Source organism: Chiloscyllium plagiosum, chromosome 19 (genome assembly GCF_004010195.1).
Source record: "Chiloscyllium plagiosum isolate BGI_BamShark_2017 chromosome 19, ASM401019v2, whole genome shotgun sequence".
Classification (NCBI taxonomy): domain Eukaryota; kingdom Metazoa; phylum Chordata; class Chondrichthyes; order Orectolobiformes; family Hemiscylliidae; genus Chiloscyllium; species Chiloscyllium plagiosum.
The window spans coordinates 23,531,725-23,559,663 of NC_057728.1; the positions used below are offsets into that span (position 1 = coordinate 23,531,725).

At 39.4% G+C, this 27,939-nt stretch overlaps 1 protein-coding gene across 10 annotated transcripts in view; it reads right to left on the reverse strand.

Moving 5' to 3' along the window:
* dcp1b (decapping mRNA 1B) overlaps window positions 1-27,939 on the reverse strand; it is a 108,593-nt gene that overhangs the window by 32,864 nt on the left and 47,790 nt on the right. For 9 of the 10 annotated variants that reach the window (XM_043709334.1, XM_043709333.1, XM_043709332.1 and 6 more), the window contains 2 exons: window positions 5,298-5,364; window positions 439-556 (listed from right to left, as the gene is read on the reverse strand). In XM_043709334.1, coding sequence (XP_043565269.1) covers window positions 439-556; window positions 5,298-5,364 — 185 coding nt within the window. Of the gene's footprint in view, window positions 1-438; window positions 557-5,297; window positions 5,365-6,617; window positions 6,679-27,939 lie in introns of those variants that run through there. The other variant, XM_043709341.1, reaches the window with a different exon arrangement.

Here is a 27,939-nt window from a genome sequence, read left to right on the forward strand (position 1 = left end):
GCATTTCCAACGCCCCTCCCCCAAGTCCCTCCTCCCTACCTTTTATCTTAGCCTGCTGGACACACTTTCCTCATTCCTGAAGAAGGGCTCATGCCCGAAACGTCAATTCTCCTGCTCCTTGGATGCTGCCTGACCTGCTGCGCTTTTCCAGCAACACATTTTCAGCCCATTACATATTTGACCAAGGAAGACGCATGAAATACAACCCACTGGAGTGGCTTCAAATACATTTCTAGAGTTTTCTGACATATTTATATTTTACTCAAAATTGCTCAGCATCCCCAATGAAACATTAAATAAAAATTGAACAAGCTTGCAACAAGATTAAACTAGGTTTACAACATACTTCCCACTCTATTTACATTTAACCATCAGAGACTGTCCAAATGTTTCCTTCAATCTTTTGTTTGTATCTTGGTAAGTGTTCACCACACTCACCTTGTTATATTCGTGTTCAGCCTTGAACAGCATCTGCACAATGTCCACTGCTTCATTTTGGTTAGAGATTGGTGATCCAACTTCTTGTTGTGCCTTCAACTGCTCCAGCTGAGTTAAACTCAAGAACAGAAAGGAAACAATACTGGAAGTAAAACTTAACAGTGTACAACATAGGTTTTACAATTGCACTATATTCTTTTAATATCTGATCCAGGATATATGCTATGACAGCCAGAAAATATTTTGAATAGTTCCCAGGAGACATCAGATTTCCAAGAATATGCCACATTAAACTAGCATCTCAGAAATGCATGCTGCAAGCATTAATTCAACTATACAATTCCTTTGCTCCTTCCTGGAGAACCTAATCCACAATAACTGTTTTTAGATTTTAGATTTAGATTTCCGACAGTGTGGAAACTACTCATCCCTCAACATTTCCTTTTCTCTTTGAAATTCTACAAATGTCTGTTTAGGTTTCTTTTTCAAACCCTCTTTCAGGGACAGGCTCACAGGTATTGAACTTTGCCCTTTGTAACTTCAGGTCCAAGCATCTTTTGGTCACTTCAGATTCATAACTAGCTTTTCAAATAGGTGAATTATCATTCAACTCTCCTCTGTAAATTCAGATACTAACCAAAGAATTTTAATTAAATTACTCAACAGAATCAAGATCATTCTCTGATCATCTCTCTCCTCTTCTTCCTTTACTCTGATTTCCTGTCGTCAAATCAAGTTTTGAGTTTCCTCTATCATTGCATTTCAAGTGTTTTTTTTTAAATTCCATTCCCCTTTCCATCACTCATTCTTTATCTTTCTCCTCTATTGCCAATCTAAGATTTCCTTTTTTCACTCTTTTCCATCTTTTCATTTCTCCTTTTTCCCTGCAGTTCAAGGTCTTTCATTGCTCTCTTTCCTCAAATTAAAGTTTTGTTTTTCTTTTGTAAAAGAATCTTAGCTAATTCAAGGTACGATACATCACTTTAAGGAGTCTCTTCTTCTAACTCTAAATTCTGAGTAATCACTATTATGTTATGCTCAAGAGATCTTGTTTTTATTTCTTACTTCATTTTGTCCTCTAACTCTCTCAGGTTAGCCTTCACGTAAGGTTTCAACACTTTAACATTTACATCATCTACCCCGGAAGGTTTTTTGCAACAGTCAAAATTTACTTATAATTTAAATCAGTATAATTTATTTTCTCTTGTTACTATGCAGTTATATCTTTAAGGATTCAGATTCATCTTGAATTCAATGAGCTTTGATCTCTCAAAAGCCCCCACTTTATTATGATATCGGTTAATGTTAATATTGGACAAATCAGTTCCCGAATGAAACCTGGTTTGTTAGATCTTAACTTTGCTGTGCGTTTTTAAATCATGGAGATCAGTTACTGAACATATTTACAGGGGACTGCCAGTGTATTTTTAAGACAAAGAACAAACCATTTATTAAACAAGGAAAAGAAAACTAATTACAATAGATTAAAAGGTTGCAAAGTTTTCATTAATCATCAGAAAAGGACTCAAACTCAGTACTCTTTTATCCCCAGCAATATTCTAACAAACAGAAAAAACTCAGTTTTAAAAAAAAGTGTTACCACTGCTTCCACACTAAGGCTTCTTGCTTAGACTGGCACAGCTGCAATGAGCTTCCTTTGAGCAAATTTCTGCGCATTCATTAGATCGATTTTTGTTCCAGCTCATATATTCCTTAAGACACCTAAAGCAAAGTACAGACTACACTCATTGTTGCTTTATTTTAAACAGGTCCTAGAACTCAGTTTCCAGTAATATTTCTTAGATTTCTTGCTGGAGAGTTCAACATTCCTGTTTCCATTTGTCTCACCCAACCATATAGAGACTGACTGCTTTATAGATTATTCTGCCTTTCAGTGTGCCATTCTTGACACTCAACAATAGTTGTTTATTTTCCTATACCTTTGGGAAAAACAAATCTGTTAACCATTTCTCTATTACAGGGTTATAAAAAACCTTATTGAAATTCAGGAAGTTTGCTCACTGAGTTGTAGGTTTGTTCTGAGATGTTATGTCACCATGCTAGGTAACATCATCAGTGAGCCTCCGGTGAAGCGCTGGTGTTCTTGACTGCAACAAACACTACATCGGACAAACAGGAAGGAAACTAGCCATCAGGATACGTGAGCACCAACTAGCTATCAAAAGACATGACCCACAGCCACTAGTATCCTTACACATAGACAAAAAAGGACACCACTTCGACTGTGACCACATATCCATCCTAGGACAGGCTAAACAAAGACAGGCATGGGAGTTCCTAGAGGCCTGGCATTCAAACCAGAACTCCATCAGCAAACACATCGATTTGCATTTACCAACCTCTCAGAAAGAGAACCAGAAATGATATTGCCCACCACAACCGACCAAGACACGTAAATAGAAAGCGGGACAGAACACAAGCACTTCACTGGAGGCTCACCTGATGAAGTTACCTAGCATGGTGACGAAATGTCTGAGAACAAACCTACCAGCTCAGTGAGCAAACTTACAACCTGAGCTACAAATCTTCAAAAAAAAATCACAAATCCTATTAAAATGCATCTTGACAAAACCGATCTCCAGACTCCCTGCCAACAAGGTTCCTAGAATGCTGAAGCAATATCTTCCCATTAACACAAAACCAAATTAAAACTATACATGGGTTGTCACAATTTTTATAATGTAGTAAGACCAGGACAATGTTTAAAACCGAGATGAATTAACATTCATATCACGCAAGTAGTAGGTAATGACTATTTGCAAAATGATGATGATCAGTGGTGAGGAATTCTGCCGTGATTATCTCACCAGCTAACTTCCCAAAGTTTGTCCTGCATCTTAATGCACAAGTCCACAATGGAATTCTTTCCACTTTATTGGAGCAGTGCAGCTCGAGCAATACTCATGGATCTTGATTTCATCCAAAATAAAACAGTATGTTTGATTGGCATCTCATTGCGTAGCTACATCACATGGACTGACAGTGGTTCAAGGTAGCTCACCACTACCTTCCCAGGGGCAATTAGGGGCAAATAACAAATGCTGATCTTACCAGCAAAGCCCTGATACTGCAAAAAAATTCTTAATGATTGCCAAAATACTGATTCAAAAATTCAGTGTATCCATTTTTTGGGTCTGCATCAGGTGCAGGATCAATCTTGAACAGTAAAGACTTGGTTCTGACTTTCATTGAGCAAGTGAGCTGTACAGACTAGAGAAAGGTCATCACTGTGATGTGACTGAAGATCTGACTGTACCTAGCATTGCACAGGACCTCAGATTCATGAGCAATTTAACATCCATGCCAAAAATGAGCTCAGAAGTAATACTAATGAGAAATAATTGGCTTGTGATCTTATGTTCAGAGCTTGCATTTATTTAGCATCTTTCACAAAAAGGGTTCATTAGGCACTTTAGAACTGATGAAATACTTTTGAGGTATACTCATTAACATGGAAAATGCAGAATTCAATTCGCACTTTGAAAGACTGAAGAAAAAGCATAGCAATGTCCACATGATCTGTTCCTGAATGTTGGTTGGACATTAAAAGTTGATTGCTATTCTAAGCAAAACTATTTTTAAAAATTTATTCTTGGGAATTAGGAATTGCTGACTAGGTCAGCATTTATTGCCCATCCCTAATGATCCTTGAGAAAGGTGGCAGCAAACTGCCTCTTGAACCATTGCTGTTCATGCATTGTAAATACATCCACTTTGACTTTACAGAAGGGGTTCCAGGATTTCGACCAAGTGACAGAAGGAATGGTGATATATTTTCAAGTCAGGATGGCAAGTGGCTTGGAGAGAAAATTGCAGGTGGTGGCATCCCCAAGTATCTACTGCCTTTGTCCTTCTAGATGGAAGTAGATTTGGAAGGTGCTGTCTGAGGAGCCTTGGTGAATTACTACAGTGTGGCTTATAGATGGCACACACTGCTGTTACTGAGCATTAGTGGCTCTTTTTCAAAATAAGCTCACAAAATCTTTTAAAGCCTCCGAGAGAGCCGACAGGACCCTGCTTTCACTTACAAAATTAACTGGCCTAATCTCAGCACTACGGTCAGGACGTTTCAAAAACAGTTGTTGGCTGATGTTAATTGAGGAGAAAGTGAGGACTGCAGATGCTGGAGATCAGAGCTGAAGATGTGTTGCTGGAAAAGCGCAGCAGGTCAGGCAGCATCCAAGGAACAGGAGAATCGAAGAAGGGCTTATGCCCGAAACGTCGATTCTCCTGTTCCTTGGATGCTGCCTGACCTGCTGCGCTTTTCCAGCAACACATTTTCAGCTCTGATGTTAATTGAGGTCAATTCCATTTATGGACTGCCTGTTTGGTCACAACCTATATGGAAACTAAAATTGCTTTTCAGTAAAATTCTCAGAAAAGCCTTCAACACATATAGAAACATTAAATAGTAGTAAGCATCTAGCAAAATGAAATGCAAGTTTTAGAATGACAGTACAGACATGTTTATTTTCTCACTTTACTCCAAAACAATGAGTATCACTTTTAAAAAATAGCATCTCAATATTTTTTATTTTTCAAAGACTCGACATTCAAGCGTTAATAAGGTTCCATAACGAATTATTTAAGTCACAGTTAACTTCACGTATAATTATCAAATTTTATAACAGTCATGAACTGTGAAATTTAAATCTGCTTGTCATATTTGCTCTGCTCAGTCCTTGAATTGGGTGAATAAGAAAATGTGTAGACTTCAACAGAATGGGGCAAAAGAAACAAAGCGTAAATTTGAATGCTGGTCCTACCAATTGGAGGATGTGGCAGAGGGCTCTACTTCGATTATATTGAGACAGCAAGAGAGAGAAAGAAATACTTACTTCTTCATAAGTTCTGCAATTCTTTGACATTCCACCTCATCATAGAACCAGATCCCATAGATTGACACTGAAATTAATAATATAAAACAGGCATATGACAGCATGCAAACTAAAATTTCCTCTTTAATTTTCTCATTTTCAACACTCATTATAAATGTTAAAAATATTATGTTGGGCTCATGAAGAGGAGGCACTATCTACAATGAGAAAAAAAAAAGGCAGGCATAGCACATGCTAAAAATTGCAACTCCTACCTAATGAAAAGTAGTAAACAGACTGATAAGAATTTATCATCTTTTCTGGCTAGCAGTATGATATTAGTTTAAAATACAGGACTCAAAATTGATACACAATTCAGCTTGTAAATAAAATACAAATAACTGCTCCACCAGTAACAGTACACTGGCTGAATATTTAAAAGCTACACATGGATTTACTGGAGTAATGTATCAAAAAGCCCACACAAAAAAAGTCGCTCCTCGTGCCACAGCCTCTTTGGTTTGTTGCTAAATTTGCTTGACAAAAACCAGCATGCTACCATTAATTTCAAGCAGAAATATTTTGAAGCAATAAAAAGCAAACAGTAAAGTAGGACAGAGTGCCCTGGATCTGCTCTGGGTTATTCAGTTTTTAACATACTCTAATGTACGTATCTTTGAATTATGGAGTATCCCTCACCAACAAAAGCATTAACAGCTTTACTCCAAAGTGGATTAAGCTACACCATTTGCAAAAATCTAGCTATCAAGAATCTGTCTGCCTAAATGGTGCCTCACAGTACCAGGGACCCAGGTTCAATTCCAGCCTCAGGTGACTGTCTGTGTGGAGTTTGTACATTCTCCCAGTGTCTGTGTGGGTTTCCTCCAGGTGCTCCAGTTTTCTCCCACAGTGCAAAGATGTGCAGGTCAGGTGAATTGGTCATTCTAAGTTGCCCGTAGTGTTAGGTGCATTAGTCAGAGGGAAATGGGTCTGGGTGGGTTACTCTCCAGAGGGTCAGTGGGGACTTGTTGGGCCGAAGGGCCTATTTCCACCCTGTAGGGAATCTAATCTAAATGTTGCATTGGCGTGTCAAGACAATAACTGAAAGTAGATTCAGACCATTTCTCAATCACTACAGGAATGTAAAGATATATATTATTGATTACTCAAACGATTAAATGGTATATGCTCCATAAGAAGCTAATCCTGAAGGACATTCAATTTTGTAAACTAATTTGCTTGTTTTTAAAAATGGCTGCACAGAATTTAAACTATTTTCACAGCTTCATGTGCCTAGCTCCTTATCACCAAAATCACTAACTCTAGTTTGTACGTCGAAACATTTGCATTTCAAAATGGTTCCTACAAATTGGATTATTAACAGCATAATTGTTGGGAAGTATTGTGCAGCACAACTTGGACTTCAACTAGCAATGTTTTGTCTTTATTTTGAAGGCACAGAAGTCACAATAAAGTCCATAATTCTAATTTTAAAATTTTAATGTCAGAAGTAACACACCATCAGGTTAACAGTCCATCACAGGTTTATTTGAAATCATAAGCTGAGCTCCTTCACCAGTGTTTTCACAAGCTTTTGGAGCGTTGCTCCTTTATCAGGTGAAGTCCCCTGTTGAAGGAGCAGCACTCAAAGCTTGTGATTTCAAATAAACCTGTTGGACTATAACCTGGTGTCATGTCACTTCTGACCTTGTCCACCATAGTTCAACACCGGCACCACCACATCATAATTATTAGTCAAAGTGATTAAAATTTTTTGATTAAATTGTCAATATTACATAGCAATCATGAGCTGCAAAACTATATTTGGATCCTGCGCTCCTGTTTCAACCTCACTTTACTATTTTAGGAATATTGCATTAAATTTGAACAAGACACTTGAGATGGAAAAGACTTTCATCCACCGAGCAGCGCATGGTTCACCAATACCACCACTGCACTACATTTTGGTGCCAGTCACAGTAGTGTCACTTCCACCATGAATAAAGACAATTTTTGACAACTTTAGTCTTTTATGCAGCCTAAATCTCTCCGCAAGGAAAATTAAGTATATAAGTACAGATTATTAACTGTATTATCTTCACATTCCATGACTGCAATTACAACTTGCAGATGTTTTGCAACTAGTTTCAGAGAAAACTAAAAATTAACAACACAAATGAAGACTGTGCCTTTTGATTTGCCAAATTCTACTGTATGTTAGAATGCATAAGTATTACTCTAATTTCTATAGAATTTACCATACCAAGCTACTGAATCCCAATTGTGTGATATAATCAAAACTTTCTACAAAAGATGACATGATTAAGTGCAAACAGACTTGTTTGAGTAATACAGGGAGAAATCCAAGCATATTTTGACTGCTAGCCAATGAGCTAAACTGGATGCATGAGTTCAGAAAGTTGTATAAACCAGAGGATTTTGAATGGTGGAGGAATGGGGAGAAAAGGTATTTTCAACTGTAGCAAAAATATTTTTCTCCTCGTGCAATTGTTCATAGTAGGCCTACAGAATCAAATTGAAGGCTTAGTAAAATAACCTGAGACAAAAATCAACAAAATAATTTTAAAGTGCTGAAACTATATTTTTAATTGATTCTATTAACAGCCAGAAACAAATGGTTGAATTGAATAAGGAGAGCCTGACACCCACAGATGGCACTTCTGCTGGATCGATCTCAGAGTGCCCTGATAGAATTAAAACCTTATTTGGGAGAGGGAACAATGCTGCCAGGATATTTAATTACTGTACTCCTCCAGTAGGGCAGACATTCCACTCCAGAAAACTTTCAACAAAGCAATAACACACTTGGCCTTTCAGCAAAGTTTATCACTAGAGAACCTTAAAGTGACAGTGATTGCAGGATCAACATGTTGCCAATTTAAGGGTAGGGAATGGTAGGGGGTTGGGGTTGGGGCTGGGGGAGGAGGAAGTGGAGGTGGGGTGGATCTGGGAGTTGGGAAAGAGCAGAGGTCAGAGGAAAAGGGAGGGGATTAACTTCCCAATTCACCGTCCCCAAACCAGGGACAAAATGCCTTTGAAAGACAGCCACCCCACACCCCATCTAGACACGAGCAAATCCAACAATTGGTCACCTGTCTGGCATTGGTGAAATGCAATTCCTTCTCTTAAGGGCCTCAACAGGCATCTAGAAATGAAGACCATCCACATGGCTTCTCACCCTGGATTAACCCAAGTGAGGCAGGGAGACAGCATGGTCACCATCCCAGTCAAGGAAGACAAAATGTATTTAGTCAACTGTGGTTCAGTTCATAATCACTTGCCCCTCTGAGTTTCAAGATCCCACTTCAGAAAATCGAGCACACAAAAATTACCAAGGCTATCACATAAGTGCAGTACTGAGGGAGGTGTACTATTGGAGTTGCCATCTTTGGCATGAAATGCTAAAAACGTAGGGTCCATCTGCTCTGAGGTAAAAGTACAAGATCACATGACACTATTTCAAAGAAGCAGGCAACTTAACCCGGAACAATATTTGTGTGACAATCAACATCAAAAAAATTACTTGCTCACTATCACACTGCAGTTTGTGGCAATTGGCTGTGCACAAATTGGCTGCCATGTTTCCTATATTACAACAGTGACTACATTTCAGAAAGTACTTTCTTTTCCACTTAAATTAAATTGCACATTCTAAGACTGTAGATCTAATTGCAAATACGATGGTAAAATACCTGAAAGTTAGGAATGATGCATGAATTATTGACATGTTTCCATGCAGCTGATCGTATCTTCTGTATGAAGGTTGGAGGTTTGGGAGGTAACATAAGAATTTAAGAAATATGATGGAATGATCCATTCAGTCCCTAATGCCTGTCCTGCTCTACAACAAGGTCATGATTGATCTGTCTCAGAACTCAACGCCTGTTAAGGAAGGATCATTGATAAATTGATGCGGAAAATTGTGTAGGTGATACACATTGCAGTCCTAGCGTTTTAGGCACGGTAGAGCAATGGCTGAAGTGTTGGTAAACTGAGCAAATGTGTTCTGACAGCTGAACCAATCCAAGCAAGCAAAGTATTCCATCACATTTGTCAGTAGTGGAGGTTGGAGGCATTGGGAAGCAAGCTATTCATCATAGAACATCCAGCCTCTGATTTCCAGTAATTATAGTGCAGATGGCTGGTCTAAGTCAGTTTCCAATTAAGACGTTGATGCTGGTACCTCTGATGGCAATACCATTGCATGTTACTGAACGTGCTGAGGTTCTTACTGGTGATTGATTACTATTGATCAGCTAAGATTTTTCAATCATGATCTTGCGATGGATAGCGGAATGTCAAACCCTCGAATACCCACAACCTTATGACTCAGATGGGAGAGCAATTAATGAGACTAGCTGCCTTGACATTTAAAAAAAATCTCAATTTCATCTGGCTTTTACAAATAAATGATTTATGGTATTAACTCAAATAGAACACAAAATAACTCTTCATAGTATTGTGTTATAATTAACACAGTTTAATGATATGGTCCATCAACAATACTAACATTACACACAATACTGACTTGAAACCTAATTTCCATGTACTTCCCTTGCAATATGAAAAATACTTTACTGATGTTCGTTCTAGGAGACTCCAGAAGAAATATTAATAATTACTTGCTTCAAATAATGTCCATTTTTCCCTCTTTTCTCTCTCCCTACCTGCTCCCACACACAGCTGGGTTAAAAATGTAGAGAATGTTTTGAAAGTTCATCACAAGATCATGACAAATTCTTGGGAGAATTTTATAATCTTAACGGACTTGTATTTCGAGCATGGCTGAAGCTTTTATCTTTGCTTCCTCTTAAATGAAATGAAGGCCCCATATCAAAATGTCAGCACCGATGCATGCCACAATTTAACTCCTTAGAGTGGAGGACATCAACATATAAAGCCACCGTCCTTCTCCACCTCTCACTTTTGGACATGATTCATTAGGAAGAATAAACATTCTAACCCCAGCTATGCCACAATGGACTGATCTTCAAAGAAATAACTTTGAGATTGATTTCAGCAAAAAGTAATAAGAATTTTCAATGAACATAGAATTATTGCCATGGAAGGTAAAAAGCTTCCATCAGTTCTTCATCAGAAAGCCACCATACAGTTGTCCAAACAACCTGCACAAGGAATGGAAAGCAAATACAAAGGCATAATTGTGAAGGAGACACGGCTGAACTGCTTCTACACTTGTCCAGGAGGTAGGATTTTCTCATGTCTTTGCCCATGTCAACAATAACAACTTAAGACAATATTTTTAGAAAGTTGTTTTAAAAGCTGCATTTCAGATTTGGATCCAAAATTGGAAGATGACTTAACTGCATTTCTTTGCCCAATGATCAAATTTATATCACCAACCTTTACAAATACCTAAATACTGATATTTCCTGGTCTTAATTTCTGTTATCAATGACAAAAACATATCACAGATTACATTTATTTTTGCAAAAAATGATTGTAATGTTTAAAATTATAAAATAAACTACATGCAATACAACTATATTTTCCAAAATACTGTGAAATTTACAGTAATCTTGGTAGTATGCATTTTTCCTCAATTAATGGAAAGATATAAACATAACCAAATTTATCTTGCTTTGTTTTTATCAGAAAATTAAGTCTTTCAAGGTCTAATATATTATTGCAATGCAATGTAAAAATTTGTTTAGGAAACTGCTTTTCAACACTTTTTGATGCAACACATTCATTTCGTAATGCATTGCAACAGAAATTCATCAGGTTATTTAAAATTGTAGTTCGAAAATTCTTCAGTCTCCTTTGTTTAATACATGTAGATAACATTTGTTGAAGAAGTGATTAAACATTTGCAACTATTCATAGTAGCTTCATTTTATGCATGCATTAATTTTAAAGTAATTAGAATCAAAACTAAAAAACTTAGTAGTACAATTAAAACACTTACATGTTGGCAACAAAACCTCAATGTTGCAAAACAACTTACAGCCAATTAATTACCCTTGAAATGTAGTCATGACAATGCAAGAAATATGCAGCCATATAGCAAAGAATTAAGTGATTAGGTTATCTGTATTTAGGTTCTGAATTAAATTTAAATATTGACAAAGACGTAAGAACTTTGATGCTCTAATTTGAATGGAACAATGACACATAGGGAGTTGAGGCCTCATTTTACTGTCTCATCCAAACTATGGCACATACACTTCCTCAAATTGTATTGAACTGTTAACTTGAATGCTCAAAACTCTATGTAGGACTTGAGCCACAATCTTTAACTCAGCAGCAAGGGAGCTACCACTAAGCCACAACCATAAATGGTCATAAAAATTACCAAATTGGAGATCATTATGTAGATTTTCTAGGTAGGCTCTGTAGATCAAATCTTTTCATCACCTTGCTCTGTTCTCCCTCCCTATCTAGCAATATCCATTCCCTTTGCTAAAATCCAGTTTCAATAGCTGTGACCACTCTCTGGAATCTTGTGCCCACCATCTAGACTTTGCCTAGTTGACTACTAATCAAAAATAAACACGAGAGGCATATGGCAATATTCTAACAGCAGACAATTACAGTTCAGTTCACCTTATCTTCATCCCATCCGAAAAAAACATATTGCATCACACTCTCCATTACATTCCATCAGCCATTGTGTACGTATTCTGGATTTCTATGAACAAGTGTGATATTTGCACAATAATGTTCCACGTGAACATAATGCAGGAATCCAATTCATATACTGCAACACCATTCTCGCTAATGATCATTACTGTGGATGCCATTCACTTTAGTTGTTCTCACATCTTATTTTATACTGTCCAAAAGAACACAAATTGACTTAGTTTTAAAAAAAGACCAATTTTCCTTGATAACAATGCTCATTTAGCACTCTGTGAAATTTCAACGTGCTCTTTCTCGGTATGGGTTCAGCAACAAAAGATAATTAAATGAGTGACTGCTGGTCAAAGGTCTGCTTAATTATTGGCTTCTTTATTCTATTACAACATAATAAGGTGTGGAATGAGCAATTTGTGACTGCCTCCACCACTGTTATTTGAGTTGGATAAGCTAGACAAATAGGTCAGCACTTTGACAATTAGCAACCTCATCATGTTTAACAGTATCCAGGTTAGCTCAGTTATTAGAATATAAAACCTTTTGTGGGCTATTTGGGCTCAAATTGTTCAATTGCCTTAAAACAAAAAAAATTCTGCTACAAGGATCTTGTGGTGAAGTGGTAGAGTTAGAAAACCCAGTTCCAGTCCAGTCTGCCACAGAACTATTTTGTAACATGCCCAAGCAAGTCAATTATCCAAATATCTAATCCATGGCATTGGTCCACCTATTCTAATGGCCAGAATCATTGCAGCAAAACCGGCTGGAATTGCATGTTGGGACTTATGTTGCAGGTGCAATTGCCTCTGGAGAAAATGCCATGGACACCTCAAAGATGATGACAGAAATAACAGGCATCTTAATCAGATGTATTTACAATACAGTAAGCTATCTCCATCTCATCCTCAGGGACAAAAAAAGGCAGCAAATTGTAGAAGTGGGCATGAATACAAAGCACCTTTAGTGTACAAACTAATTAAGGTAGTCCTGTATCCGTGAAGGTGGCCTCAACAGTGATCTTGGGTTCATGTCCCACTACATGTGACCCCCACCACGCTGTTCTGTATCTGTAAAATCTTCCTTACTCTTCTGTTTTGACCTCATCACCTTGATAAATTATTATGACCTCTCTACCTTTATTAGTTTGTACAGTTTTGGATTACTTATTACTTTGGTTAGACCCTCGACATGTGACTCTTATACCCATCATGTTATTCCAGTCATTTGGTTTGTCTCCAGCACCACCTTAATTTTTTGTAATTATTGCTCTGCCTTATTTAATCAGAGCATAGGTCGTCCCTTTGCTTGTTACTCAGCTGTTGACACTTTACTCACATTGTCTGGCACTTATGATCACCTGCGGAGGCTTATTATTTGGCCTGTTGACACTGTAATCATACCATTTGTATGATTTTTAAAAAATCTCTCTGCCTATAAATTCTGTGCCTGTGTGCTTTTCTCTCCCTTCACCTGATGAAGGAGCTACACTCCGAAAGCTTGTGCTTTCAAATAAACCTGTTGGACTATAACCTGGTGGTATTTAACTTCTGCGGTGTCCACTCCAGTCCAACACTGGCACTAATACACAACGAAGTAACACATCCTGACTCCCCAAAGCCTACCCCCACCATGAAAAATCTCAATTCAGCAGCATATAGAAGATTATCTTCATGCCTGAATGAGAGAGATACCAACACTGAAGAAACTCAAAACCATCCTCGAGAATTCAACTTGGTTTGATCATTAATCACCTGCAAATATTTACTGTGCTGCTGTAGTGTATACCATTTACCAGATTCTCTACAGCAATTTGTCAATGCTCCTTCAATAGCACCTTCCAAACACATAATATCTACCACCTAGAAAGACAATGGCAGCAGATGCGTGGGAAATCCCATTAACAAATTCCCTCCCGAGACACACACATCCTGACTTGGAAACGTATCCCTATTCATTCAAGGTTGGTGGGTCAAAATGTCAGAACTCCCTTCAACACACAGCAGGCACAACACTGCTTAGGTATCCTATCTGGACTGCAGTGGCGCACCACCACCTCCTCAAGGGCAATTAGGAATGAGGAACAAATAATAGCCTTGTCAGCAATGTTCACATGTCAACAAAATATTAGAAGTATTTCTATTTCTGATGCATCTAGTTCTTAGCCTTGCCTTAGTACACAAATTATACTTCTTTTAAAATGTAATGCCTTTCACGACTTCAGGATTTTACAAAGCATGACACAGCCAATTTATTACCTTTTAAAGATGTAGACACTGTTGTCAGGTGGTAAATGAGTGACCCCACTAAAGCAATCAAATGACAACCACTTGAGGAAGGACAAATGATATAATAAACATGCCAAAATATGGTAAGGGAAGTATATTTCTGACTGCATGATCACTATGAATTATTTAGATACTGGACAGGTAATGGCACCCACTGCCATTATCCAAATACAAAAAGAGCAAGGATCTGGAGACCGTTTTTAAAATAAGATTAATTTTCACATTCTAGGAAGTTAAGCATGTTCAGGCTAAAATTTGAATGCCTTCAGGTCCATGCCTCCTTATTTTGCAGTATCTTAAGAGTTAGCCCTAAATCTTGTCATAGCTTTAAAAAGTTGAGACTACAAATAGCGTTAAAAAAACCCAAGTCTTCCAACTGTCATTCATTTGAGAGTAGTTCTATTTGAACTCTCTGTGTGGTATATACTTACCATAGAAATGTCAGGAATAAAAGGAAAATCATAGTATAAAAAGAATTCAACCTTGTAGTATTCACACAGCACAAACAAGGCATTTTGCTTCTATGCAGGCTTTTTCTTTGGCAACTTGATTGATTGCACTGATTGTAGCTATAGGTGGTAAAGTTTTTAAACTTTAATTAAAATTGACTCAACATGTATTTTATAGATTACAAGACAAGGTGAAAAGTGCCAGAACAGGTAATGGGTGATCTGTTTGTGGTTCACTAAAACAGAGGTAGACGGAGAGTAAATTAGAACAGGGAATACTTTATTGGATGCCTGATTGGCTCCACAGGCAGTTCTGGACTGCCCCTCCAGCTCCCACTTCTGAGACACCACTCTCAAAGAGGCAACAAACACCTAACTACACACATAATGGGGTGTCAGATATTCTGACTTCTTTATAAGTTCAAATTTATTAATTGACTCAACATATTTTACAGATTAATTTATTTTTTATTTGATTTAAGTAAAGATCAACTTTTAATCCCTAAATTACTAAAATAGTTATGAGGTAGAGATTCTTTTCATTCAATGCGTTTAATCTGATTAAATCAACTACCCTCAAAACTAAATTATACTATGGGCTTTACCTTACGACATTTTGATCAAATGTCAGTTTCACTGAATTTCATGGAGGGTTTTTCTCCATAAGGACTCAGTTTTTTTAAACTACTGTCCAAAACACACCTCATTCACTCCGATAAAAGGTTCCTATGGTGCTCCTCTCATATGATGCTAACCCGAATCTCCTACTCGCTATGGCCAGAAATACTGACCACTGCTGGGATAGACAATCACCATATCTGAGAGACTGTTGGACACCAGGTCAAGTGTTGGCAATCTGGTGCTGCCCTACATGCTTGCAGACATTTGCATGAGAAGGAGAAATTGGTGTCTTATTTTACCAACAAGAACCTGGAAGTTCTGGCGGTGGAGGGTCTGCAGAACAAGGCCACCCTATTTCCCCAGAACTGGCAATGAAGGACATGACACCAGGCCTTGCCAATCTGGTTCAGAGGTTGCCATGGTCTGGAGGATTGTTCAGCCGTGTCAGAAGAACTTTCTCCACTTGCGAAAAGTAAATACCACCATCTTCACTCTCTCTGCTACTGTACTCACCTTCTACCAAGACTCATGCTCTACTACTCTCACCATTACTTGCAATAGCCTCTCTAATTCACTCTTGCCCATCCCAAACTCATTCCGGACTCCTGACCCTGCACATCTGTGCCACATTTCCCTACCTGTAGCAGGACTAATGGCTATGTTGCCAATATTCTACATCTCAGTATTGGAGAAAAAGGCCTAAGACAAGGTGAAAAGCCAGGACAGGTCATGGGTGATCTGTTTGTGGTTCACTAGAAGCAGAAAAAGAACACAAGGTAGATGAAGAGTAAACTAAAACAGGGAATACTTCATTGGATGTCCTTTTGGCTCCACGGTCGGTTCTGGACTGCCCCTCTAGCTCCCACCTCTGATACACCACTCTCTTAAAGGGGCAACAAACACCCAACTACATAATAATGGGGTATCAGATATTCTGACTTCTCATATCCTATAAGGAGAGGGTCTTGATACTGGCTGGTGAAGACTTTGACGTCTCCTGTGGGTTTCCATGTCCTGGAAATCAACTAAGAACCATTATTAATTGTTACGTTACTCCCAAATTATCACCACTGTGCATTTGATGTTAACATGCCACAGCTTCTACACCTTTTTCTAAGCCAGGAAGGTACCAGTGGGGTGCCCATGTTATCTGCTGTCACAAGACTATGCATTATCCCCATGGTGTCAGCAATCCGGGACTTCACAAGCTGACACAGGACTGCAGGCAGGTTTATCGGGGGTACTGGACAACATAATACAAAGCCTGTAGGAATGCAATAACAGAGTTAAGACTGCTGACTCAACCATGCAAGCATTTGGCTGCCTCCATGACAAGTTGATGCCTGCAATGGCCAACTGGTCCACTAGTCTCAGTCAACTGGATATGTGCACAGATCTTCACTGCATCGTTCACGCTATTGCTGCTCAATGCCAACAGCAAGGTGACAGGGGATCAAAGAATACTCAGAACAGAAATACAGGAGTACAGTGAAAAGTGTATAAAGTTGCCATGCTCTGGTGCCATCTTAGCCAAAAGAAAACAAAACAAAACATTCAGATCACTCTATGACTTCCTTGCCTCCACCCTTGCCACCAGAAAAACAAAATCTATCCCCTACTCTGCAAACACTCAGGTGTCCTGAGTCCCCGCATGCCATTGCAGTTAGGCACCCAGATCCAGCAATGTTCTGGAGGCATGCTCACCAGATGTCTCCTTTCAGGAAACTCCAGGAGGTGGCTGGGTATTCTACTACCACTAACTGACACCCTCAGCTCTGTGGGAGGTCACACTAAGGAGCAAGCATACATACCATGTCTAGGCCCTCGAGACAAAAATGCACACAGGATCACCTGACCACACCTGCAAGATCAACAGGTTCTAGGACAGGGTCTCTTCATCCCAGCTACCGATCCAAGGAATGCACCGAGATGTAATAGACGGAAAGAAAGAAGACAAGCAGGTAGTATGGGAGACACATTGCTGTAAATGTGTTCTCTTGACACCATCATGTGTGCACAAGTCTCTCTTTAGCTACAACACTATAGATACAGAGCTCTGGGAGGGTGAACATTTCCTGCACCATGTATAGACAATGGGTAAAATGCATGTGACTGTAACTTAAAGAACTATGCTCTACATTCTTGAAAAGACAAAATTGCTACTCATTACAAGCATTAGTGGAATTAATTTGTAACTTGAATGATATGGTCAGGAAGGTATGGTACAAGAACTTAGATAGCATGCAGTAAGCTCGTGCCAAAGGTTCACAATGCATGTAGTGCTTGTATGTATATTTCAGCTTCAGTGAAGAGATGTCTGCCTATTGCTGTTGAAGGGCCTCATATTGCTTAAACTTGAAGACTACCCATTCACAGAACAAAACACTTCCTTCCCAGTCCAGGTGTGGTCGCAGTCATTTTTAAATGGGTAATTAGACCCCTCACTGATATACGTACAGCTCCCAGATTGTGACTCCTCGGACTGGTTGCCCTTGGGCTCACAGGTCTGACCATTGCTCACTGGACCTGAGAGGTATGAATATGACAGCCTTGACTAACCAACTGACCAAGCCCAAGCCCTGCATGGATATTGGAGTCTGCCTGTGACTTACTGAGCTTAAACCCTTGACTGAAGGCATCTCCCTGGACTAAGGGGACAAAAGTCTAAGACTTTGAAACATAGAGAGCACATTTCTCATGACAGTACGAGACGCAATTGGCAGATATATGGTTGGCAGATGGTGTAGATATAAGACCGAGGTAGCATTGTGCCACTCAGCAACACATCCACCTCCCTGACTGATAACTGCTGACCAGCATGACAAGCAAGCCTGGCTTTGCTTGCACGAAACTGCAAGGCAAGACTGGTGAGTCATTAAGTGCGACTGGGCATCGTAGGCAAGACAAAGCAGGGATCTAAGCTTGGATCCAGTCTTGAACATCCAAGTAGGTGCTATATAAATGTAAGCTAAGACACTTAGCATGCAGTCCAGAGATTTAACCTAGTCCAATCCACAAACTGGGTGCCTGTTCCTTCACACAAAGTGAACCTTGCAGCAGCAGTCTCATGGAAGTTGGTGCACTGCAAAGTGCAGTATGGCAGGGCAAAAGCAAGTAGACTGGAGAAATTGCATGACGTGTAGAGGTTGGACTGCAGCGGATGCCAGTGCTCATGTATGTGATGTGTAAACAGCTGCTGGCAATGAAATGTACCCAAGGTGGAGACTTGACGGAAGAAGCGGTGAGCTGGAGCCGGAGCCATTTCCCTCCCGCTCTGACTTTCACATTTGGAAATCTCATTGTCTAGTTTTTATCCATTAAGGGATACAATAAGAACATGCATATTGAGGAGGCAATTTAAGTCATAATCAGTGTGATAACAGCAATGATTAATGGTCAATAGGTCTCTTCCTGCTCACTAGCGAGAATCCCACCTCAATATCTGGAACTTAATTGGAACATGTGGCTTGTGCTCAACACTGACAAAAGCCTTGCTTGACTTTGACAATTCTTCAAAATGTCTTACGAGAGCCCATATCATTTGGGGCCCGAGAAGGATTCATCCCATTTATAACTCAGCTTCACAAAATAAAGCCACCTCAATGGTAAGTGAAACTAGATTACTTGAAAAGATACTGAACATTGTAGAATATAGGAGTTGAAAACTAGCTAGATGGGAGGAAAGTATGAAGAAAGTCTCTTTCACCAGAAATATTTTGAATATGTTCAATACATTAAAAAAGTGAATTTAAGTCTTTTGGCTTGCTTGATATTAGAGTTAAGTAATAACGGAGTTAGAAAATAAAGATGTTGATAGAGACCTTCAGATTTTGATCCTGGTAAATCAGTAAAGTCCAAAGCTTTCCAGCAACTTGTTTTAATGCATGGAATTGCTTCACATCCACACGGAACTCTATCTTATCTTAAAGTTTGCTAGAACACAGAGTGTTGGCAGACCACTCTTCACAGTCAGTCACAAAGACAGATCTATATGCAACCCAGACACAGCCAAAGCTTCCTTTGACTATAAAAGGCCTGATTAGATAGCAGACAGGAGACACATATCTACTCTCATTCTTAACAGTATTTTTAAAATTCTATTTATAATCTGAAAGGGATGAAACCTCCAATTTGTAATTAGTATCTGCACTAGTCTGTATTATGTATAAGTCCAAAATAGGCTTTAAAAATACAGTTTTACAATCTGACATTTTACAGAAGTAGTCTGTCAATGCAGATAGACAACTTAGGAAATGAAATAAAGAATGACCACTATACAAATGTGCACACAGTCTCATGGAAGTTGGTGCACTGCAAAGTGCAGTATATGATCACAGACAGGAAAAGCTATGTATAAACATATGGCTTTCATTTGGATTACCAGATTTGATCAGTACCATTCCCAATTTCAATTATTAAAACGCTCATTTAATACAGTTAGCAATTTTAATATAGGGTTAAAACAATCGGTTGAAGGTTCTTGTTATGATAGTGTACTTGATAACAGATAAAGTGAATGATTTAAATGTCTGATTATACAACTAGTCATCACCAGGGAGTGACAAAGTCATGTAATGTAGTCACCATCTCAGCTGATAAATCTACACATCAGGAGTGCTAAGAAGACACCCCTATCGAAGATCTGTCTTAAATCTCTAAACCAATATCCAGTTCATTTACATTAATGTAGAAAAGGCTAAACTAGTAATTCTAAAATTCAGTTACTTCGTTGCATTGTCAGAATTAGTGTTATTCAGCTTTGTGCTGGCTCTTAGCAGAGAAAATTTAAATCTAAACTATTTTGGCTATTGTTCATAGTCATATACCTTTGCATGCTTTGATGTATGCAAATGTACAAGCCCTTAGGTAAATACATTTCCCCTGACACTTCATAACAACTTTAAGTGGAAGTATTCCATCATTTGGAGCACGACAGTATGTTTCGAGCATAAGCTCTTCATTCCTGATGAAGAACTCATGCTCAAAACATCGACTCTCCTCCTCCTTGAATGCTGCCTGACTGGCTGCGCTTTCCCAGTGCTACACTTTTTGACTCTGATCTCCAGCATCTGCAGTCCTCACTTTCTCCTCTGGAGAGTCAGGAGCAAAGTTACTAGCTGCAAAATTCCCAGCCCTTGAACTGCTATGATAGCCAAAGTAATAATATTGACCAGGTTCTGATCAATGGAAACCCCGAGGATACTGATATTGAGGAGATCAGGTAAATTAATGCCATTTAATGCTGGACACTGATGGTTGGAATTTCTGCTTTTGGAGATGGTTCTTGTCCACTTATCAGCTCAATCCTGAATGTTGTCCACGTCAAAATGCATCTACAGCACGACTGTTTCAGTATTTGAACTGCCATGAATGGTACTAAACAAAATTAAAAAGTACTTTTTGCTTAATTACTTGTACATGAACATTCAGAACACACTTCAGCTATTAGATGTCATGGTTATTCAACCTCATCATAAATAACAAGAATTATCTTGGTATCAAGATACCAAATAGATAATTATGCACCTGAACTGATAATTCTCAACTGAAATCTGGTCATTTCAGTATTACCATCAATTGTATTGTGAACAGTTTTTTAAAAAAGTGCAATACATGGAGTCAATACATTTGTTCATATAAACGTTTTGTTTATTTTTACTTTCTAAAATTTACTTGCTTGCCAAATAATTTTGTTGCCTGACAAGAGTTTTGCCACTGGAGGAAAGTATTAACAAAAAAAATTAAGTTTTCTGCTTCTATGAAGACAGCGCTTCTAGATTTATTCTAACCATATTAATATCTTAAAAAATTAGATGACATATGGAAAAATATTTCATGTTGAATGCACTCCCACATTTTTTGAATACTGAACATTTATAACATCAATGTGAAAATAACCTTACTCACCAAAATTTAACTTTGCAGAGAGAAGTGCGCAAGAAAATAAAAAGACTTTTTGCAAATAGTCAGAAACAGAGCAAAATTGAATTCAGCTGATTGGAATTGGTTCCAGCTCTATTACAGGGAAAGGAGCTCACTGGTTAGAGAGTCTCTGAAGGCTGATTAAATCTTGTATATTCTTACATTTTGACATGGTAAATAAATTGATGAAATAGTTCCTTATCAATCTGGTTCCCAATTTGCCCTATTTCTTCTTTTACCATTCATTTACTATCTTTATGCTTATCTAAGACTTGTAAATTCCTCTTTATAGCTGCCACTCTTTTCTCATATTTTCTTCTTTGCTTCTCTAATATGATTTTTCACATCCCTTCTGAACCTTCTGTTTTCTCCTTGGTTATCAATTGTATTTTCTATGACACTGGTCATAAGTACACTTTATATTAATTTCTAACTGCTTTCTCATTTAGGGTTAAAGACAAAAGAAAACTACCTGTGTTCACCTATTCCCACCTCACCACCCTGTCTTCCCACCCTCTTCATCTGCAGCCGCCTTTACACCCAGCCCCAATCCTGAAGAATTACACCTCAAACGTTGACTTCTCCATCTCTTGATGCCGCCTGGCTTGCTGTGTTCTTCCAGCTTCCTGCTTGTCTACCTTCTCATTCAGGGAGCTTTGGACTGATTTGTCCTACCTTTCCCTTTGAGGGATTATGCCTTGACTTTACCCGAAACATTTTCTCTTTGAAGGTAACTTATTGCTTAGTTACAGCGTTTCCTACTTTTCATTCTAGTCCACCCAGCCAACTCCATTCTTGTCCTAATGCATTCGGATGTCTACAAACTAATTTTCTTACTCTGGATTGGCCATTGTCATTCTCCACCATCTTCTTAAATCTAATAATCCAATTATCACAATCCCCAAAATGTTCCCTTGCAGTCACTTAACCTAGTTGACCCACCTCATTTCCAAGAATTAGGTACAAGTACAATCTTCCTCAGAGTTAGTTCCAGTGTCCCATGAAAATCAAGCCTTCTCTTCTGCACTACCTTTCTAAGCAAAAGTTCATCTGTCTTATTGTTCTCTCTCTGTTCTCACATGCATGTGGCACTACAATGGATCTGGAGATTGGACATAGAAAACAAAGAAAACAGGACGAGGAATAGTTCAGTTCACCCTTTGAGCCGACTCAGCTGTCCAAAACAAATCATTATTGGTCATCCAACTCAGTACTCTGCTCTGGGTATCATCCTGAAGGCCAGAATCATAGGAAAATAGAATTATACCTCAGCACGGCACAGTGAAATAATCATGCTGGTATGAAATAAGCTTAGGAGAGCTACTTCTGCAGAAAGTAGGATGTTTCCTGACAAACGTATTCAGTAGTAGAAACTTGTGCAATTTGGCCCAGTGCCAAGACAGAGGGAACAGTCAGTAGTTCAGAACAAAGGTTATTTGCAGCATAGGAGTTAGTCAGGTCAGCATACACACAGGAAGAAACAAAGTCAAAAGACCAAACAGTCAGCTATGAGATCAACCTGGCCACTGTGACGTGATCATATCAAATGATTACTTCAAGAAGTCATGAGACCGCAAGAATTCTCTCAAACTAGATCACAATGCGGGCTTAGAACAATGTTTTTTTTTAGATTAGATTACTTACAGTGTGGAAACAGGCCCTTCGGCCCAACAAGTCCACACCGCCCCACCGAAGCGCAACCCACCCATACCCCTACATTTACCCCTTACCTAACACTACGGGCTATTTAGCATGGCCAATTCACCTAACCTGCACATCTTTGGACTGTGGGAGGAAACCGGAGCACCCGGAGGAAACCCACGCAGACACTGGGAGAATGTGCAAACTCCACACAGTCAGTCGCCAGAGGCGGGAATTGAACCCGGGTCTCTAGCGCTGTGAGGCAGCAGTGCTAACCACTGTGCCACCGTGCCACCCACTGCTTGTTTGTTGAAGGGAAATAGTTGTTACTGTCTTTAATTTAAATAAACAATGATGAGATTAATATGGCATGTGGCTACTGTAATGCAAGAATGTATAAATACAGGTCATACTGTTATAATGCGCATTTCATTAACGCAAATTCACTGTAATGTGATTGACGAATTAGGGACACTTCCTAAAGCGCAAATTTTTAAAACGTGTGTTAGTTGTAATAAAACCATAAGATATAGGAGTGAAAGCAAGGCCATTCAGCCCATCAAGTCCACTTAGCCATTTAATCATGGCTGATGGGCATTTCAACTCCACTTACCCACATTCTCCCCATAGTCCTTAATTCCTTGTGAGATCAAGAATTTATCAATCTCTGCCTTGAAAACATTTAACGTCCTGGCTTCCACTGCGCTCTGTGGCAATGAATTCCACAGGCCCACCATTCTCTGGCTGAAGAAATCTCTCCTCATTTCCATTTAAATTGACCCCCTCTAATTTTAAGACTATGCACACGGGTCCTAGTCTCCCGCCTAATGGAAACAACTTCCCAGTGTCCACCCTTTCTAAGCCATGCATTATCCTAAGTCTCTATTAGATCTCCCCTCAACCTTCTAAGCTCTAAATGAATACAATACTAGGATCCTCAGCCGATTATCATATGTTAGGCCTACCAGGTAAAAACAAGGACTGCAGATGCTGGAAACCAGAGTCTAGATTAGAGTGGCGCTGGAAAAGCGTGGGGCTCAAAATTGGACACAGTATTCTAAATATAGCCGAGACCTTTATAAAGTCTCAGAAGTACATCGTTGCTTCTTTATTCCAACCCTCTTGAGATAAGTGACAACATTATATTTGCTGTCTTAATCACAGACTCAACCTGCAAATCAACTTTTAGAGAATCCTGGACTAGCACTCCCAGATCTCTTTGTACTTTGGCTTTATGAATTTTCTCACTGTTTAAAAAATAGTCCATGCCTGTATTCTTTTTTTCCAAAGTGCAAGACCTCACACTTGCTCATAGTGAACTCCATCAGCCATTTCCTGGACCACTCCCCTAAACTGTCTAAATCTTTCTGCAGCCTCCCCAACTCCTCAGTATTACCTGCCTGTCCGTCTAAATTCGTATCATCGGTGAACTTGGCCATAATGCCCCTGTCCCTTCATTCAGATCATTAATATATAAAGGGAACAGCTGCGGCCACAACACTAAACCCTGTGGGACCCCACTTGTCACCAGCTGCTATTCCGAAAAATAACCTTTTATCCCAACTCTATCTTCTGTCAGAAAGCCAATCTCCAATTCATGCAGTAGCTCACCTCACCTTACTCAGCAGCCTCCCATGAGGCACCTTATCAAAGGCCAAATGGAAGTCTACATAGATAACATCCACTGGGTTTCCCTGGCCTAACCTACTTGTTACCTCTTCAAAGAATTCCAACAGGGTTGTCAGGCATGACCTCCCCTTACTAAATCTACGCTGACTTGTTCTAATCCGATCCTGCACTTACAAAAATTTAGTGATCTCATCCTTAATGATGGATTCTAGAATTTTACTTACAAGAGAGGTTAGGCTAATCGACCTATAATTTTCCATTTTTTGTCTTGATCCTTTCTTGTACAAGGGGGTTACAACAGCAATTTTCCAATCATCTGGGACTTTCCCTGACTCCAGTGATTTTTTGAAAGATAACAGTCAATGCCTCCACTACTTCCTCAGCCACCTCTCTCAAAACTCTAGGATGTAGCCCATCTGGGCAAGGAGATTTAGCAATTTTTAGACCTTTTAGCTTTTCTGGCACTTACTCTTTTGTAATGGCTACCATAATCAACTCTGCCCCCTGACTCTCCTTAATTGTTGGGATATTACTCATATCTTCCACTGTGAAGACTGATACAAAATGCTTATTAAGTTCTTCAGCTATTTCCTTATCTCCCAGCACTAGCCTTCCAGCATCAATTTGGAGCGGCCCAATTTCTACTTTTACCTCTTGTTTGTTTCTTATGTATTGAAAGCAGCTTTTACTATCATTTCTAACATTATTGGCTAGGCCTACCTTCATATTTGATCCTCTCCTTCCTTATTTCTCTATTTGTTATCCTCGGTTTGTTTTTGTAGTCTTCCCAATCTTCTGATTTCCCAGTGCTCGTGGCCACTTTATAGGCTCTCTCTTTTTCTTTGATACATTTCCCAACTTCCCTCGTCAGCCATTGCTGTCTAACTCCTCCCGGATAATCTTTCTTTTCTTGGGATGAACCTCTGTACTGTGTCCTTCATCAATTCCTCTCTCATGACCCTATAATTACCTTTATTTAACTGTAACACAATTACATCCGATTTTGCCTAATCGCTTTCAAACTGCAGACTGAACGCCACCATATTATGATCACTGCCTCCGAAGTGTTCCCTTACTTTAAGATCTTTTATAAAGTCGACCTCATTACATAGAACTAAGTCCAGAATAAGCTGTTCCAAAAAGCCATCATGTAAGCATTCCATGAATTCCCTTTCTTTGGATCCACCAGCAACATTATTCACCCAGTCCACCTGCATATTGAAGTCTGCCATGATCACTGTGACCTTGCCTTTCTGACATGCCCTATTTATTTCCTGCATTTCTGGTCCTGACCACTGCTGGGAGGTCTGTATGTGATTACATCACCAACACTTTAAGCGCTATTTCTGAAGCACGATTTTTCTACAATGTGGGTTGCACAAATACATGACCATCACATTAGAGAAGAACTACCTGTATACTGAATTTAATTGGGACGGTCAGACTGCCTTAGAGACTGCCTCCAGAGACATAGAACATAGAACAATACAGCACAGAACAGACCCTTCGGCCCACGATGTTGTGCCGAACATTTGTCCTAACTTAAGCACCCATCCATGTACCGCTTAAAGGTCGCCAATGATTCTGACTCTGCCACTCCCACAGGGAGCACACTCCATGCCCCCACCACTCTCTGGGTAAAGAACCTACCCCTGACATCCCCCTATACCTTTCACCCTTCACCTTAAATTTATGTCCTCTTGTAACACTCTGTTGTACCCGGGGAAAAAGTTTCTGACTGTCTACTCTATCTATTCCTCTGATCATCTTATAAACCTCTATCAAGTCACCCCTCAGCCTTCGCCGTTCCAACGAGAAAAGGCCGAGAACTCTCAACCGATCCTCGTACGACTTCCTCTCCATTCCAGGCAACATCCTGGTAAACCTTCTCTGCACCCTCTCCAAAGCTTCCACATCCTTCCTAAAGTGAGGCGACCAGAACTGCACACAGTACTCCAACTGTGGCCTAACCAAAGTCCTGTACAGCTGCAACATCACTTCACGACTCTTGAATTCAATCCCTCTGCTAATGAACGATAATACTCCATAGACCTTCTTACAAACTCTATCCACCTGAGTGGCAACCTTCAAAGATCTATGTACATAGACCCCAAGATCCCTCTGTTCCTCCACCTGACTAAGAACCCTACCATTAACCCTGTATTCCACATTCTTATTTGTTCTTCCAAAATGGACAACCTCACACTTGGCAGGGTTGAACTCCATCTGCCACTCCTCAGCCCAGCTCTGCATCATATCCAAGTCCCTTTGCAGCCGACAAGAGCCCTCCTCACTATCCAAAACTCCACCAATCTTCATTTCATCTGCAAATTTACTGACCCACCCCTCGGCTCCCTCATCCAAGTCATTAATAAAACTTACGAACAGCAGAGGACCCAGAACTGATCCCTGCAGGACTCCACTTGTAACTGGGCTCCAGGCTGAATATTTACCATCTACCACCACTCTCTGACTTCGACCGGTTAGCCAGTTTTCTATCCAACTGGCCACATTTCCCTCTATCCCATGTTGCATTGGTAAGAAGCTCCAAACAAATATCAATTTGTGCTGCTGGACATGGGAATCAAGACTCCTCTTTAAAATTCTTTCCCCAATAACACTTTTTCAAAAGATAACTCTCAAGTCCCAAGTTCAGCGATGCAATTCAATCTTTATTTGAGCTATTTACCAATACAACATGAGAGAGACCCTGGAGGCAGTCTCCAAAATGTTGCATTGGTAAAGAGTTCAAATTGTATCAATAAATTCAGGACTTGAAAGTCTTCTTTGAAAGAAACCCTCCTTCAGCCCCATACCCTTTAAATCTCTTTAGCCTGAATAACTATATCAAACACTTCCTGAAAACATTAAATTGTTTTGACCTTAACAGCTTTCTCCCGCAGAGAATTCCACAGCTCCACCTCTGAGTGGAGAAATTTCTCTTCAGCTCAGTCCTACATGACTTACGCCAAAACCTTAAACTCTGACCTCTGGTTCTGAACTCGCCAGTTATACTAAACATTTACATATACAATGTTTCCCACATTTACCCAGTTTAGTCCTATTAAACATTTATAGGTTTCTATGAGATCCACCTTCATTCTTCTAAACTCCAGCAAATATAGTCCTAACAAATTCAGTCTGCCTTCACAAGTCAGTCCTGATATCACAGGAATTGGTTTGGTAAACCTTTGCTTCACTCCTTCCATGGCCAGAACATTCTTCCTCAGATAAGGAGACCAAAATTGCACACAATACTCGAGGTGTGGTGCCACCAAGGGGTTGTACAATAGTAGCCAAACATCCCTACTCTGGTACTTGAACTCAATCATCATTCAATATAATTTGCCTTCCAGTTTTTGCTACCAAAGTAGATAAACTCACATTTATCTGCATTATAGTTCACTTGTCATGCATTTGCCCGTCTACTCAAACTTGCCCAAATCACAGTGGAGCACCTCTGCATCTAATTCACAATTCACTCTCCCGCTTATTTGC